This window comes from Meleagris gallopavo, chromosome Z, assembly GCF_905368555.1.
Source record: "Meleagris gallopavo chromosome Z, MGAL_WU_HG_1.1, whole genome shotgun sequence".
Lineage (NCBI taxonomy): Eukaryota > Metazoa > Chordata > Aves > Galliformes > Phasianidae > Meleagris > Meleagris gallopavo.
Window position 1 is genome coordinate 72638244 of NC_139435.1, and position 17218 is coordinate 72655461.

The following is a 17218-nucleotide window of genomic DNA, read 5'->3' on the forward strand; positions in this document are numbered from 1 at the left end:
TCTTTAAGAAATCTGAATTTGAGTAATCGAGGGGAGAAATTTTGTGTTCTGCCATTCTTCAAAAAATAATTAAACATTTACTGCATTTTTGTGAATTTCATAATAGGTTTCTGAATAAGCAGTCAGAGAAACTGACCAAGGTCAGAAAGGTGAAGGGGAGGAATAAAAGCCCAGCAAGATTTGCATAGCTTTTAAGTGCTGAAAATACAAGAGTCAGAGCAGGCAGTGTGGGTTGCAGAGACTGTGAATATAAAATGTGCTATTGTTTGGGGAAATAGAAAGCTAAGCAGTCTGTATGGAAATGAGTTTTATTTGGGTTGAGAACAGATCTCTTGAAGGATTTATGGCTGTGTATTAAATGCCACAGCCTTATCATCTATAACATGCTGTTCCAGAACTGAATTTTTCTCTGTTTCTTATTGCCACAGATTATGGAAACATGGGATTAAATTAAGCACCTTGCTGTGTCGTTTCAAATGTTTCAAATGCAGAATTCCTATAGTCTTCGAGTTAAACATTTCTTTTTCTCTAATATTCTTGCTATACTCCTTCCAGGTAGTCTTCCCGAGGGTGGCTCAGGTTTGCAAAAATGATATGGGAGGATCTCAGAGAGTGCTGGAAAAACAGTGGACTTCCTTCCTCAAGGCTCGTTTGAACTGCTCAGTTCCGGGTGATTCACACTTCTACTTCAACATACTGCAGGCAGTTACAGATGTTATCCATTTCAATGGCCGGGATGTTGTTTTAGCAACCTTCTCCACTCCATATAACAGGTAATAGGCGTAATAATCTTTTGTTTCCTTTACGTTTTGCTTTTCATTGCAGTTACTTCTTACTCTATAAAGATCCAAGAAGTGATTGCTCATACAATGTAATTATTATGTACCATGCACTTACCGATAGTTTGTGTTTCATTTTAAGATACCCTGGCATTGCTTACTACTTTTTATATCTGATAATTTAGAACAGCTTTCAAACATTTATAATCTGGACGTGTTCCTTGCACATTTTCTTTACGTGAGAATAATTCAGACCAGCCACCAAGTTTTGCAGAGTATAACCCTCAGAATGTTACTACAAAGAGAAAATACAGTTTTCCTTTCTTGTGAAGAAAGGACGAGTCTGTCCCATTTGCATCCTATTTCTCTGTGTTTCTTGGATCTCTGTTGGCTCTTGTATTCTCCCCTGGGAAAGCCACGGACCTCAGCCTTGTTGCAGGGTGCAGAGGAAGTTCTCCGGATCAGAACAAGGGAAGCAGAGAGGCTGGATAGAGCTTCAAAGTCTGTCAATTCCTTCTCCCACCATTTATTTTCATAGAGGGATGTCTTGAACTCCTCACACTTAGCCAGCCAGTCTTATGAATTTTTACCTCCCTGGAGCCATGATGGTTTTTTTTTTTTTGGAGAGCAAGAGGGAAAGGAGGAGCTCTGCTAAACAAAAAGACTCTTCATTTTCCTCACCACATCAGCATGTCTTCATGCTGCGGAATCGACACTCAGGAGTCCCAATCTTGCTTAAGCAGAGCTGTAACACAGCAAAGAGGTACCAGTAAGGGGAGTAATTCCTCAAGCACCTGTGTTTCATTGTACATGTGGTTTCCAAATGCTTCGGTTCACATGTTAAGAATTTATTGCTGTTATACATGATATGTGTTTCTCCAGAAGTTATTATAACAGTAACTATCTTAATTATCAAGGTCTCGTGGAGAAGTTAGAAAAGCATTCATAGTATAATTAAAAGATATATTGCTGATTCACAGGGTAATGCTTGAGCTGAAAGGGGAATTTTATTGCTGAAATTCATCTCGTTTTACTGCACACGTGCCACCTTTTGTCGAAGCCTGGCCATAGTAAGATCATGCAGAAAGCTGAATTCAAATGAGAGTAAGCCCAGCCCTCTATTTTTTAATCACTTCTTTTGACATCAAAATAATAGGAACTTCAAGAGAAAAATTAGGTCACCAGGGAATAAAATTTTAAATTAAGATGATCTCTTCTTATGCAAAATGTCCTAATAAAAACAAGCAAATGGAGAATCATCATCAGCAAATATACAGTATCCTGGGATTACCTATAAATTGAGATGTCTTTCTACTCTGCTAGTATTTTCTGTGGTGTGTCATGAAAAATCATTTACTTTAAACCCTGCGTTTTAAAATCTGAGTACTCGGTTCTAAAATCAAGATCCTATTTATGGGCACCATTTTTTGCCTGGCATTGGAGATGACAGGAAGGCACATAGCCTAGGGGACATCTCAAAAACAGACTTACCACTGACACGGACACCTCTCTCTGATTCCTTCTTCCCTGAGGAAAAGCTTCAGCACATGCCTTTCATCTCTGGAACGAGAACATCCCCCTAGAGTGATCTGGAAAAGATCCCACAGTTCAATCTGATATCAGCCAGGGTGGGAGCTGGTGATGGCTTGTAGTTAGTGCGTGAGAGATTGCTTGGCTGTGACCCACAGTCCTCTATCCACATTGTTTTATGGCACCGTGGACCTGCTAATTGCCATCCCTCATAGAAAAGGATTTTGCAGCCTTCTCAGCAGTGATCCCTCCATCACTTCGGAAACGTGTATTGAGGACAGCTCTCTGCACATCTACATAGTAAGCCTGGAGATATTAGGATTGTTTTTGATTTACGGCTTAATTCAGCAATATGCAAGACCTATCTGAAGTGGGAATTGCTGTGCCTTAGGATGTGGTCTTGTTTGCAGCCAAGTACGCCCCCGACTGACCCTTACATCAAAATACAGGTGGCTGCCTCTCCTTATAACAATCGCTGTGTAGTATCACGTTAGTGAAAAGCTTTGAAGTAAGTTTCCTTCCATATAAACACCCAGCCTGTGGAGATCAAAGTTGGACTATTATTATCTCCCTACGTGTTGTTTTGCTCAGTAATAAGCATTTCAGAATCTCTTAATATTCAAACAATTATTTTCTTATCAATTTATGCACCCTTATAAGTTTAACTTTATTCTCTGAAACAGTATTACAGTTCCTACATTTTCTCTTTGGTGTGTAATAGCCTACTAGCTAAAAGCAGGATTGAAAGACTTCAGCCAGTTAGATTCATGCTATTTATCTGATAAAATCAAGCAGAGAAATCAGACATGAATACAGTAGTTAATGTGTAAAAAGTGAGAGGTGGATAAATGAATAATTCATGCTTCCAAGTGAGTGACCATGGGAAAATCCTAAGCTTTTCAGAAAGTAAGTAGGTAAGGTTGTAATTATGTTTAGACAATGCTACCATGCACTTGCTTGCAAATTTACAACTTTATCATCTAAAAGTACAACAGTGTTTGCTTCTACAAGCTCTTTACACCTCACTGAGTGATTGAGTTAAGCAAATTGCTGAGCACAGTTAACTTCTTTCCACTGGGAAAACCTGATGGAGATGAGGCTGTAAGAGGATGGAGTAATAATGTGCAAATGCAAATGGCACAGTGCAGTACACTTCCAGTTTGATCAGCTCCAACTTCTGATCTGTCTACAAGGTATTTCTGAGGCCTGACAGGGACTGTGAGAATTCGTACTGAGAAAATATTGTGACTTACAAGAACTTAAATTTCCAAATAATGGAAGTAAGTGAGAGTAGCTGCTACTCCTCATGCATTACCAGTCATACACAGAGTTTTTCCAGATTCTGTTCCCTTTTCAAGATTATTGCAATTAATTTTCTCTATAGAGGCTTTGAAACAAATTGTGCTGGCAGGAGCTGTCTGCTGATTGGTACATTTCAGTCTTTTCCATGGAGCTGGCTTTTCCTGTCAATACTCAGAGGTTACAGAGTTCAGAATTGAGTAGCCTGTGACAGGAAGACTTCTATACAGCATGTTTTTCACTCAAGATTTTATGCATAACTGCAGAGTGAGTAACAATTTCTGGGAAATATCACTTTGCAGCATCCCTGGCTCTGCAGTCTGTGCCTATGACATGCTTGACATTGCCAATGTATTCACTGGGAGATTCAAAGAACAAAAGTCTCCAGACTCCACATGGACACCGGTTCCTGATGAAAGAGTGCCCAAACCCAGGTATGCCTTGTGCGTAGTAATATTGTTCTGCTGCTGCGTCCAGAGTCTTTGACAATCTGAATAGCCTTTTGAAGTACAGATATGAATGAAGATATATATTGTGGAAGTGAAATAGATGAGTAAAATTGCATTTGTGCAGTAGTGAGAATTTTCCCACTAAAGCCAGATTTGTGTAATGTGAAACAAGCCAGATTTGGATGCACTTGGTCAGAATAAAAGCCAGTTGAAAAGTTACCTGTTGCACACTGGTTCAGTAAAGAGTGTATTTCATAGAAAAGACTGCACTAATTCTGGGCTAACAAACAATTTACTTGACACAGAAAATGTATCTGGGTTGGGAGGACAGGAGTAGGAGAAGCAGCATTCCATTAGAATGGAGACAAGTTTTATCTCATTCCTTCTGAGCTGTTTTTCCAATTTCACTTCTCTCCTGTTTGCATGTAGGTCTATTTTTATACTCCCTTCATATTTCCTACGTGCATCCATTTTGTTATTGACAGCCCCTTGTTAACCCATTTTCACCAGTGGCATTTTGCTCTGAGAATACGATGTAAACAAACAGATGAAATTCACTTATTTTAGAGCCATGCTATCACTTTAATATATGTTTTATATCATCTGTGATATCCTTTATAAATTAAAAAAATAATAAATCTAAAACTTTGTGGTGGCAACTAGGCTTCTACATAAGTCCAGATTTGGCCCATCATCTTCAAGATTTGTCAAGTATACTGTCCCCATGCCGTGTTTATTCTGAGGCTGTCAGTCAGGAGAAGAACTTGGAAGTGCCTGAAAAAATCTCATCAGTTCTGTTTCTATTTTCAGTCTGAACCCTAGAAAGGCACCTGCCTGCATAGGTTTTCTTCTCCTTTTTGCAGTGCTTCAACAACTCACTGACTTGATGATCTGCTTTGTTAGAGTAAGATGGCTTGAGAATTCTAAGGTCGTTTATCTGAAAATGGTAGTCCTGCATAGAATATTGGCAAGGAAGAAGGACAAGGACAAAGAATAATGTTCCTTCTTGTTAGTGGAAAGGGAGAAGAGAAAGTTACATAAGTTTGTGAGACAGTCCAATGGCAGGCTAATAGCTGAAGATGGGACAGTATTGCTTCTTCTGAGTCAGTAGGAGATAATACTGAATGAGTGAAATGTTTAATACAATACTTGGCCATCAGTCTGCTACATAAAATAATAATTACTTGTAACTCGTGTTGAAATTCAGAAGAGAGGCAAAAGATGACTTTGAAATAGGGTCATTTCTGTTTGGATATCTTAAGATGGTGCAGAAACATTAATGCTCTTGTTGATCGTAACATTTCTCAGAGACATGCTGGAAAATTTCAGGGGCCCTGCTTCCCTTTTTTGCTGAGATGAAGAGGAGGGTTTACTCAGTTTTATGTTTACTCAACTGAGCCACTCAAGATTAAAATAGGGTTAATCCAATCATGTGATTAGGATTTAGGAAGAAATAAGCCTCTAGATTAGATATGGAGAAAGCCTAGGCACTGTGGTGCCAGAAAGCGTAGGTGCTCCCTAGAGAATTTCACCTATTGAATCAGTGCTTTTGCAAGGATCTAGTGATGGCCTTGATTTGTCCTCTATTGTAAATTCCATATGTAGTTACAAAACAATCAGAATATTTTGGACCTGGCAAGCACACAGAACAGTGCAGGACTAAAGGCACTGACGAAGTTATTCCCTTCCTACCCACATTACATTTAATTACCTAAGGTTTGAACATTTATCTAAATCTGAGTGGCAGATATGTTCAAGGTAGCACTATTCCATTGATGTCAGTGGCCCTACCCACTTCAGATCAGATGAAGATTGAACTCTGCAGAGTGTTTATACGTGGATGATCCATCTTTTGTCTTCTCATCTCACAGCGATTCAAAGGCTGAGGAATCATAATGATCCAGGAAATTAGATCAAATGAAATTCTGGAGAAAATAATCCACAAAATCTTAATAATAGGCAAATAATATGAGGCTTCCAGTTTTGTGATTACCTGTTGAGGCAGGAAGGTTAAGTTAGATCGAAGAGGAAGGCAGATTTTAGGAATGCAATAAGTAGATTTGCATTTAAATTGTCCAAAATGATTCAGCAGTGTCTTAGTGGATGTCCTTCATGTCCTATAACACTTAAGTTCTCTTGTCCAGACCTACTTAAAGGATAAAACCAATGCTCACATGGCTATTTGCTGGGTCTTGGTCTTCAAGTCTTCTTTCTACCAGACAGTTTTGAAGGCAGCATCCTTCCACCCATTTTATAAAAGCAATTTCCCTCTCTATGCTAAAGACTAATTTTATTTTATGGAAGAACAGTCAAGTAGGCAAGATACAGATCAGAACATCTATGCCAGTGAACAGCATCAAATCAAATACAAACATACAGTAGCTAGGCTCCATGTGAGTGAATAGACTAAAATCCATGTCAAACTCCTGCTAAAGAAATGTGTTTGTGTTTTTAGGTGCATCATGGAAGTACCTTTGACTGGCAGTTAGAGCAGGGTTTGGGGTTTCCCTGAGGGTTTGAACAAGCCGAACATACTTCTCAATCCTTCTTTTAAACTCTTGCAGTGCACACCAGATTTCACTGAGGGTGTCGTGACAGTTGTTATAGAAAGGAGATTTACACACGTATCAAGTAAGTGTTCTCACTTTACGTTTTTGTTTTATTTAGACCAGGTTGTTGTGCTGGCTCTACATCATTAGAAAAATACGCAACCTCTAGTGAGTTCCCAGATGATACTCTGAACTTCATCAAAACACACCCACTGATGGATGAGGCTGTACCTTCTATTGTCAATCGACCCTGGTTCCTGAGAACGATGGTCAGGTAAGTACCACCGAATGGACTCTTCCTCATTGTGGCTGTCAGGTTGTGCTAATGGTCTTGTTTACAATACTCTCAAATTCTGTAGACACCCATGGTATGCTGGGCATGACTCCAGGTAGGAAAAATGGTAGTGCTGACCAGATGCTGTAGAACTTCCTGAGCAGCTTCCAAGAGGAAAAATCTTAATCCTTTCCAACTACTCTGTGCTAAAACTGGATTGTGGAGCAAATGCAGTGCAGGGAAGGCTGACCTGCCTCTTGGCTTATGGGTCAGTGTTTGAGACAGCTCTGTAGAAAACTTCAGGCAAGGATCAACAGATAGTCCAAGGATACATATACAGGATACAAACACGCCTGCCAGGATATGTTCACAGGATATGAAGATGTCTGTTCTGCTGTATGCTAGTATGTATTACTGCTCAGAGAACTGTAGAGTGAAAACTAACCACATAATCTGTATCCTTTCTATTACAAGAGAAAAATAATGAAGAGGAGATTTGAACAAAGACTCATAAATCAGCAAGCCTCAAATACTCCATACTCTCCCTCTGTAAATATGTTCCCACTCTCATGTCATGCTGTGAACACTAAACTACTTATCTACCCTTCAGCTGTAAATGGAGTAATTTGAAAAAATTTGGCCTATTTTCCTCTCTTCCTTTGTACAAGAGTGGAATTTTGTATCAAGACTTCAGTACTTCAGAACAGAAGTTGGGTTCACAAAGTCCTGATGCAATATTACCCAGCTGCATTGCCATGCAATATTGCCATGTTGCATTTTAGTAATGTGTGTCTGGCCAAAGATGAGAGCAACATGCTCTGCACATTGGTTTTTTTTGACCTCCAGTACCAGGTAACCCATGGTATCAAATCCCAGCACTCACTCTCAGTAAATTCTGTGATCCCACAGTTAGATATCATTTTGGCAGTACAATCAGTTAGTGGTTGCTACATGATTATTTTTAGTCAAAAAAAAAAAAGAAATTTAGCTTCTCAGCACTAACACAACTTTTCCTGACAAAAAATTGAATGCAGATCCATTATAATTATTCTCCTTCTTAATGTGGTGGAGCTTGAAATTAAAAAATCCAAAGCACAAATAACAATGCTGATTTTCTTTCCCTGCCTGTAGAAGACATCAAGCTAGTACTTTGCTTTTGTTTGGAAGGATAATTCCTAAATTGCCTCAGCCTCTCAATAGTTCTCCAGCCTTCTGCTTGAGGTTTGCTGCTGCAGATATGTTTGCTAACTGACATCTGGACATGCACACAAGCACATGGAAATTCCCTACCATTTGGGCAGCCAAACTGGTGCAGTCTGTGTTGACTTACAGGGTTATTCAGCTAGAAAAAGTGCTTAAATATGTTATATGATCTCCCAAAGGCTGTCTCACAGATATTTTAAGTGGAAAAAGTGATAAAATAAGCAGCAGTTCTAATCCCTATGATGCAAGATGCTGTATTGTTATTCCAGATACCGCCTGACCAAAATTGCTGTCGACTCTGCTGCTGGACCATTTAAGAACTACACTGTGGTTTTCTTGGGATCAGAGAAAGGAATCATCCTGAAGTTCTTGGCACGGACAGGAAACAGCGGTTTCCTAAACGACAGCCTTTTCCTGGAGGAGATGAACATCTACAATCCTGAAAAGTGTGTATCTGATTCTTTTTACTCGTGTATGGGTAACTTTTGACACTTCTGATTTCCCGGAGAGCAAGTTGTCCCATGGAAAGGGAAGTAGGTAGAGAAGCCAAGTTTTTTTGAGTAGTTTTAAATTGTGTGGAGGGATGTCTGGTTATCAGCCTCTACACTGAAATAAAATATTTTTCACCCAGTATGTATAGACAATAGCCCATCCTATGCAGCAGTTGACAGATAATTAAAAGAAATTCTGCAAAGGAAGATTATTTTTCTAATCCTATGAAAAGCATGATTCCTCTCCAAATAACTCATCAACCAGCAAGATAATCTCCAAGGGAAATTTCTGGCATTTTAGCCTTCCTTAAATATGCCTTAAGGGACACTGAAGTGGGCCATAAGCATGCAGAAATTTCAATTACTTTGAGTGCTGGAGAAGAATAAACGTAAAAACTGAAGGGCTCTTAGAATGCATGTCTGGTTTGCAGTCTCTCTCCACCTCTCCTTCCCTTGAACCATGCACTTGAATACTTAGTTGTACACCTTTTTATTGGTGTTTTTAGTGGCTACTTTTATTCTTTCACCTTGTCTTGTTCAGGTTTTGTTTCTGGTGGTCACTGTTTCCTGTTCAGATTGAGGAACCGTTAGTTTTTCATCTGGTTTCCCAGCTGAACTCCTTTGTGACTGTTTCTCACTTTGTCAAATCAGGTGCAGTTACGATGGCATGGAAGACAAGCGTATTGTGGCTATGCAGCTTGACAAACCCAGCAGCGCCCTTTACGTTGCCTTCTCCACCTGTGTCATCAAGGTTCCCTTAGGGCGGTGTGAGCGTCATGGCAAATGCAAAAAGTATGTACTTTGGCCAGCACTTAACCTCTTGTCAGAAGCCTGCGTGCCAGGCATGAGAGCATTCCAAAATGCTTCCTCTGCTTTTTTCTCAAGGGCCTGCATAGCATCCAGAGACCCCTACTGCGGCTGGGTGAAGGAGAGTGGGGCGTGCACACAGCTGGTCCTTGGTGCTAAGTGAGTAATGACTCCTGCTGGAAAAATACGAGGCGGTGGCAGTGGCGCCAGGGGGACTTGGACTGAGCTTTTTGAAATGTGGGGCTCTCAGGGAAGAAAAATGTGTGAAGTGTTTGTTCCTGCCCGGTTTGCATTCTCTGAAATTTCTCACAATTATTTTTTTTTTTGGTGTGAACTCTCAGCTGACTGGTAACTGCTGAAAGAAGAGGAAGAAGAAAATGAAAGAGCTGTACTAAAGCCCACGTGTGGTTGAAAAGAGGGAACTGGATGGCTATGTCTGGACCAGCCCACACTGGAGCCATCACAGCTGATTAAAGAGGCAGTAGAATCCAAATTAGATTACTGTAGCAATTTGTCCACTGGAAACAAAATCTGTTCTTCTAATTTACTATGCATTACTAAGAGGAATCACAGAGCACAGAAAAAGCTTGAAGTAGATTCAGAGAAGGGCTGGATTTCCCCTTCCTTAACAGTAGAATTTAATTACTTCATAATAATAGAAACTCTGTGAAGTTTTGTATAAATACGATTACCTAAGTCTCCTTATAGTGAGCAGATCTGTTTCAAACATCATATTCCTGGGCTACATCTGACACTCTGAGGGTACAGCTTTACGTCCAGTGTAGCACAAACATCACACAACCACAGTAGCCTCACAGCCTATCCAGCCTAAACCTACTTCTGTACTGATGAGTTATTATTCCTTTGTTTATTCCATGGTCTTAATTAGCTGTTTAAATTCCAGTTGTTTTGTCCATTATGGATATTGTTGCTTTATCTGTCTGAATATACTTTATCACAGAAGTGGGAGCTGGTCATTTTATAGAATATCATTAAAGTGCACTTCTGTACATTTAAGGGTTTCTCAGCATTCTTGAAGTACTTGAGACTTTTGCACTTGGCCATGACAAGTTTTAGGGGACTTACACATCTTACCGTCAAAAGTGGCTCTTCTTCTTCTGCTTTATGAGAAGTTTCATTTGACCATGAGAAAAAAAACTTCTCTGAGGGTAAAAGAGCACTAGAACAGGCTGCCCAGAGAAGTTATGGAATCTCCTTCTCTGGAGGTATTTAAAAACTCATCAGGACACTTTTGCAAGCTATTCTAGGGATCCTGTTCTAGCATGGGGTTGGACTAAATGATCTTCTGAGGTCTCTTCCAGTCCCTTCCAACTCTGTGATTCTATGAGACACAGGCAGTGTAACTTGTAGTTCTGCAGTCCGCAGGTGAGCAAGGCAGGTCACTCTCTACCATTGCATAGCACTTAGGAAGAAGGTGCAGATCAACTTTCAGATGTCTGATGAACTTCTAAATTATCCAACAAGATAACAGGTGCCATCCTGGAGTAGGTGACAGTTGAGCAGGAGTTTTAAGAACACAGTTCTGGGAATTATGTATATGCAAGGATAATTATACCTCAACAGCAGGATCCTAACTGATGTAGACAAAAGCTTGTACTGGAGGTTTTCCAAGGTTCTTGCACTCCTCTTTTACCATATTTGGAACTTGGAAAAGCAGCTTCACAAAATGTCTGGCACAGGTTAAAAAGCCTAAGTTGGGCATGCCAGCTAGGAAAGCCTGTACATATTTATCATTCGAGGTTCTTAGATTCATTGTAATTCACTTTGTGATCTCTGGATGTTATGACCTGAGATCTTTTCTGATGCAATACTTAAATAATTTTGAAAATGCAGGTTGTTGCCCCAGCACAGTACCTAACCCATAGGTTAGCTTCCTTCTTAGGTCAAAGTATTGATGCTGTATGGACAAGTCAAGGTAGGATCATAATTGCTCCTGACAATGTCATTTTTTTTTTATAGTTAACAATTTAGAAAGATATGAATGCTTGCCTCCCTTGACAAAAAGATACACAGTGGGTTTTCAAAGAAGAAGCCAAGGAATCACTTTCTGATGACAAATAATTTGAAGGCCTGTGTTTTCTTTTTTTCTTTTTCTTTTTCTTTTTTTTTTTGACACTTCAGGAAAGTTTCAAAGGAATATCCAGTTTCATGATGTGCCTTTATTTCAGTTGCAGATGCAATAATTTTTTATCTGGTAGTGCCTGTGACAGTTGTTACTCATGCTGTTATGTTTCTTTCTGTTATTTAGGCTGGTGTTTGAGCAGGACATAGAACATGGCAATACAGATGGCTTGGGGGACTGCCAAAGTAAGCAAAGCTTTTGCCTTCTTTTTACCATGTGTAACAGCATCTTTCTAAATGCCATAAAATCACCGTTACCTGTTAGGCATTGGAAGCTCTCGTACAGCAGTGTGTAAGCCACAACAGGGATTGCAACTGAAGTTAAAGATGCAGATGCAGATGAAGTTAAAGATAACAGAAATGAAACTGTTGTTTAGATGTATTTAAATAGCCCAGTTGGTGTGATTTATTCAAACACTGGACTTTATATAATGAAAAGACTTCCGTTCTAGAGGATATTGATCACAGCAATGAAGTAATGAATTGGTTGTTCACTGTCTTTATCAGTCATGGTGCCTGGGTTGCTTATGTAGATGTGAAGAAGGAGCTTGGTTTCTTGGTGTAGACTGTGACTTGAATTGCACTCCTATGCAGATCAGGGAGACAATGAAATATACCTTTAGCTTTTGTTCTGAATCAGTAAGCGGGAGTTGCTGTGTTTGTGAATATTAGTGAATTTTACACACAGGCTGGAAAATGTGACAATGTTAAGAGTCAATCACCATGTTTCTGCCTAAGAAATTTTAATGGTAAGCCTTACATACTGACAGCAAGAGCTGGAAGCATAAACATTTAGGTTTAGCACTGAAATGCTTACAAGTACTGAACAAAGAACCTGTCCTTGTTCAAGCCTCAGTTACTATTGTGATAATTGTGCTTGTGGGTCTACAAGGATTTCTGCCTCTCCGTGCTTTTGTCTCAGCTACACCTCCCTCTGCCTGTCCCCTAACATAGGGTCACTTACACTGTCTCTAAGTTTTTTGAAGGAGGCATACACACAATTCCTCTTCTCCTCCCTGTGAGACAGTACAGCACCAAAACTAGGTCATTTCCCAGCTGGTACAACTTAGCCCTTTTCAACTATCAACTTATTTCTGCTCTTCTTGGGCAAATAGGTTAGACAGGAGTGGAATCCATCGGCTATCAGCTGCACATAAAAGGAGAAGAAGTGATTTAGAAAGGGCACATTGTGCTCATGGAGAAAGATCCCTGTGCAGCTAGCAAGGAACAAATATGCTGCTTAAATAGCTCTTTAGCTCTAAATGGTACAATGAACCTTGACATTGCACAGGGGTGGATGTTAATCTGGCTGATCTTACTACTTCATGTGGTCTTCGATCATGTGAGTTTTGTCTTCATCAACTCATGATACTGGTTGCATATTTATTGTGCCTTACACTGGAATGGGACTCAACCTTGCAAAAAAAAAAAAAAAAAAAGCATGCCAGGGAGAAAGCTGGCCTTCCTATTTGGTGTTACTTGTGTGGGTCCAGCCAGCCATGAATGCGTTTAAAGTCAGGTGTTGTTTTCAGGTATTTCTGAATACTCATTTTGCATAGGTTCTTGGCATAATAACCACATACATACAGATATCAGCTGAAGCATAAAAGATTGCTAGCAGTAAAGTACTAAAAAGGAAAAAAATGGGAGAGAAATAATGATTTTTCCCTGTTATTTGTCTTTCAGATTCCTTCGTAGCCCTGAATGGTAAGAAAGTTCATAGTTTTGTTATTTACTGACAGCAAATCCATTCTGGAGGAATCACTTTTTACTTAACTTTTAAGTATTTTCATATTTTTTGTCTTACTTATTTTTTTTTTCTTCCCAATTTATTTTGTTCATAGACATTTCAACTGCTTCACCTGATTATGAAATGTCTTACAACACAGTGTATGGTCAGTTTATGGGTGTTTTTTAAAAAGTCTCTCTGGAACCTTGTATTAACTAGTAGTTCCTCTAGTCAAAGAGCCATTAACCTTTTCTTATTTGTTTTGTCTTGCCTCTGAGGGCCTAATTCACTAATCACAAGTGAAAATAAGTAACGCCTCTTGATTTGCATTCCCTCTTTTCTAGTCCTCTCTCAAAACTGCTTAAAATGGTTTATTTTACTGGCACTCCAGCAGACATGATTAAGAGCTTGCTTCATCTGAATACACAAACACAGAAAGACTTGGATAGAGTGATGCATATTATCTGTTCCCTGGGAAAAACAAGATGGCTCACATCCCACTCATGGGGTATTCAGGCTGGTATCATGACTGCTCCAGCAGCTAGTCAACGATAGCTTTGGGAAAGGATCAGAACTGTCCCTGGGTGATAGAAAGACCTCTCTTCAGAAAAATTAATCATTAACCATATCAGTTGAGATTGGGTTACACCCTGAGTTACGAAAGTTTCGGTCACTTCTGCAGTGAATCATTTATGTTATCCGTTCGTGCAGTATCACAATACTCACATGGTGCCTGGTCTGTAAAAAACTGAATTCGCACAACAAATTAGGTGATCAAAGCTGAAAATAAGCATTTCTGTCAGCCTAGGGTAATAGTTTCCCTCCAGGCAGCTGTTAATCTGCAGTTGCAGTACTTTGCACCACTTTGTTCTTTGTTTGGAAGTGGGTTACATTGGCACTGGGAGTACAAAGTGTCTTCTGGAGGAATTACTGAAGAATAAGTGATGAATTCAAATTCAAACCTAGATTCATCTTGCAATAGCTTCTCCTTATCAGCAACCTGAACAATGATAAGTGCTCACAAGGATGTGTGATATTGTTTGCAGTGAAGTCAATGGTGAATTTCCATGTGGGATGAGAACTTACTTGTGAAATTACTTCCCGGCTATTCAAGAATAAATGTTCATTAGAGCTGGGGCAAAATAACTATATTTTATTTTTTATTACGTTTAGCTGAACATAAATGGAGGTAGACTAGTTTGAAATAGTGATGAAGCACATTAGATTGATCCCTTCACCTCGTGCATGCAAAATATGTAGGTACAAACAGAACCAATGATAACACAGTGCAGCAGAATGTAAATAACACCAGTACTGTTCAGCATTTAAAATAAAGAAATAAATAAAATTTACCATGTTGTTTTTAATCAGGAAATGGAAAATGTGCAAGTGAAACTTGTTTGCAAGTATGATAATGAAAACCAATGAGGGAAATATACAAAATCAAAGGCAAGCTGAGACTTCATAATGCATGAAAGACTGATTGGTTCGTTTGCACATACAGCTTGCAGTTGAAATTGCTATATAACCAGGGCACAGAGCAGTAATTAAAGAATAAGTAGTAATAATAAAATCCATACTGCTGAATCTAAAGACAAAGAAAATGGCCTTGAGCCCATTGTTAACATGCCAGAAGCGTCTTAGCATTTTTGCTACTATGTTTGAAGGCTGCACAGTTATAGCTGTAGGCAGCAAACCTGTATCCCATCAGCTATCATATCAGTACAGACTGCATCCAAAGTCGATATTTTAGTCTGACTGAGAAAGCAGGGAAAAAAAATGGTTCAAATGAGTGGCAAAGTGAAGAAAAGCTGCAGTCCTAGGCAACATAGGTTACAAAAGAAATCCAGTCTACTGTCCTTGCATGAATGAATGCAGCTCATAAAGTAGGATCCCACTGCCAAATGTGAGTTGAAAATCATGACCCAACATGAACGCTGAATCCCATTCGTGGCATCGTTTGCAGATTTTTTCATTGACTCTACACAGGTAGATCCTGGTACATGGTCTCTAGGCAAGACAGCTCTTCCTTTTACAGGTTTAGTAGAAATACTGCTATATCTGCAGTCAGTCTTTCTTTTCACCTATCAGGACAAAATACAAAAAGAGCTGGTTACTTCTATTGATCTCCCACATGAGGAGCATAAAGAATTCCAGCACGAGACAGTCAACCAGTCTTGGTAAACATGCTCACGTTTGCTAAGTATTACATCTGCTCTGAGTGATATTTTTTTTTTCTTGAGGAAACTAAAATTTTATAAATGGTGCCTTTTACTGTTAAATATGTAACTAAATGGTATTTCAGATTAAACCTCAGAACTACAATATATCAGGATGCCAATCAAGTGAATGCTTAGAGTGCTTTTGCTGGGTTAAATATATCCAAAGGCATCTGAAGCTTCAGGTGCAAAAAAAAAAAAAAAAAAAAAAAAGTCTTACAGCTTGATTACCTCTTTCAGCTGATTTACACCACCACAAATCATCACGCTTTGGTGGACTTACTGCCTATCTGTAGCAGTGTAACTGAAAGGAGAATCAAGCCCTTTACTGCTGTGTTCCTACATTAGCATCCTCCTGAATTTGGCAGGTGGGATCCTTTTTCTAGGGCAGTCTCCCATGGTCGGTTGTAAACTAGTAACAAACTGCAAAGCCCGCTCAGGTGGCTGTTCAATTATATCTCTTTTGGCACTCAAGAAGAAAACAGCAGGCTGAAGATCTGCTGCAGAAGGTCAGAGAAGAATGGTGAAAGAGACGCATGTTTAAACAAAGAGATTAGCCTAGATTCTTCCATAAAATTGTAAGCAGCTTCAATTATCGTTGGAAACATTCAGTTCTTAGTGAATTGGGCCCTTATCTTACCCCCTAGCCATATCCCTTTCTCTCTTTGTAGTATTGATTTAGCCTTTCCTACTAATTGTCTAATTAGGTTGCTATAGCTGTTAATAGAATTGTGTGCGGACGTCTTAACCTCTGAGATCCTAATGACTTGTGCATATTAGAGCAACCATCAAATACGTATTGAATCCCTGTCTTTGTTTTAAAGCTGAAAAAATCTCTTTCTGTTTTACAAGTGCACTTCCAAACGAGCTGTAGTTACAGAAGCACAGCCCTGTTGAATCATTACCCATGCCTGTAGACCCTAGGAGCTTTTATGCTGGTTCTATTACTTGGTTACAGCACTCCAAATGAAGAGTTTTTGCAAACAGTAGAAGCAACCTAAAACAGATCTTTTTTGAAGTGTGTCTATTTTGAGTTTTGCATATTTCCTCTGAACAAAGCAGTTTGAAAAGGACTGTCTCTGCAGTTTTCAGATGGATTGTTTTAAAACAAAGGCGGGATTGTGGTTTTTAGATATATGAAACTCTAGCTAATACTAACATAGAGGTACCAGCCATAGAGATGCTGGCCATAGAAGGAAAGACTCTTAAAACTGTAGCAAAACCAGTTTACACAGTCAGAGTGGTAAAAATGGTGCGATGGGAAAAAGAAAAAAAAGATCCACTCAATGTTGCAAACTATACAGTACACCGCAAAGGCTTAACAGTGACTGAATGAGAAAGGGCTAGGAGTACTTTGCCTGCCACTTCAGTCTTTTCTCTGTTTATGAGAGAAGCTTAACTACCTAATACATCTGTAGTGCCGCTCAGTTCAAAGGTGAAATTCACCCAGTGGGACTGACTGTTCAGCTGCTTACGAGACTCACTGATACTGCTTATGGTATCTGGCATGGTAGCACTGCCCAGTAGTAAATGCTTCCAGAATGCAGATCTTGCACCAGTAAGGAAAGTTGTTAAGCTTAATCTGCTCCTTCCCTGCTTCTACCAAATGGAAGAAAATTGATCTTGATTTCACATGGAGGATTGTTTCTCAGTGTGTACTATACTTGCACATTAGTAACAGAGCAAAGAGACTGATTTCTCCGCTTGTGTGAAACCCTTCACTACCTAACTACCATCTGGCACACAT

The 17218-nt window shown here is 39.4% G+C and overlaps 1 protein-coding gene across 8 annotated transcripts in view; it reads left to right on the forward strand.

The window, feature by feature from the left end:
• Nucleotides 1-17218, forward strand: part of SEMA6A (semaphorin 6A) — a 114599-nt gene that overhangs the window by 67800 nt on the left and 29581 nt on the right. For 6 of the 8 annotated variants that reach the window (XM_085214393.1, XM_085214392.1, XM_085214390.1 and 3 more), the window contains 9 exons: nucleotides 556-773; nucleotides 3911-4042; nucleotides 6725-6880; nucleotides 8353-8529; nucleotides 9226-9366; nucleotides 9460-9540; nucleotides 11651-11709; nucleotides 13210-13230; nucleotides 13368-13418. In XM_085214393.1, the coding sequence (XP_085070519.1) occupies nucleotides 556-773; nucleotides 3911-4042; nucleotides 6725-6880; nucleotides 8353-8529; nucleotides 9226-9366; nucleotides 9460-9540; nucleotides 11651-11709; nucleotides 13210-13230; nucleotides 13368-13418 (1036 nt within the window). The remainder of the gene's footprint in view (nucleotides 1-555; nucleotides 774-3910; nucleotides 4043-6724; nucleotides 6881-8352; nucleotides 8530-9225; nucleotides 9367-9459; nucleotides 9541-11650; nucleotides 11710-13209; nucleotides 13231-13367; nucleotides 13419-17218) is intronic. The other 2 variants (XM_085214395.1, XM_085214396.1) reach the window with 1 other exon arrangement.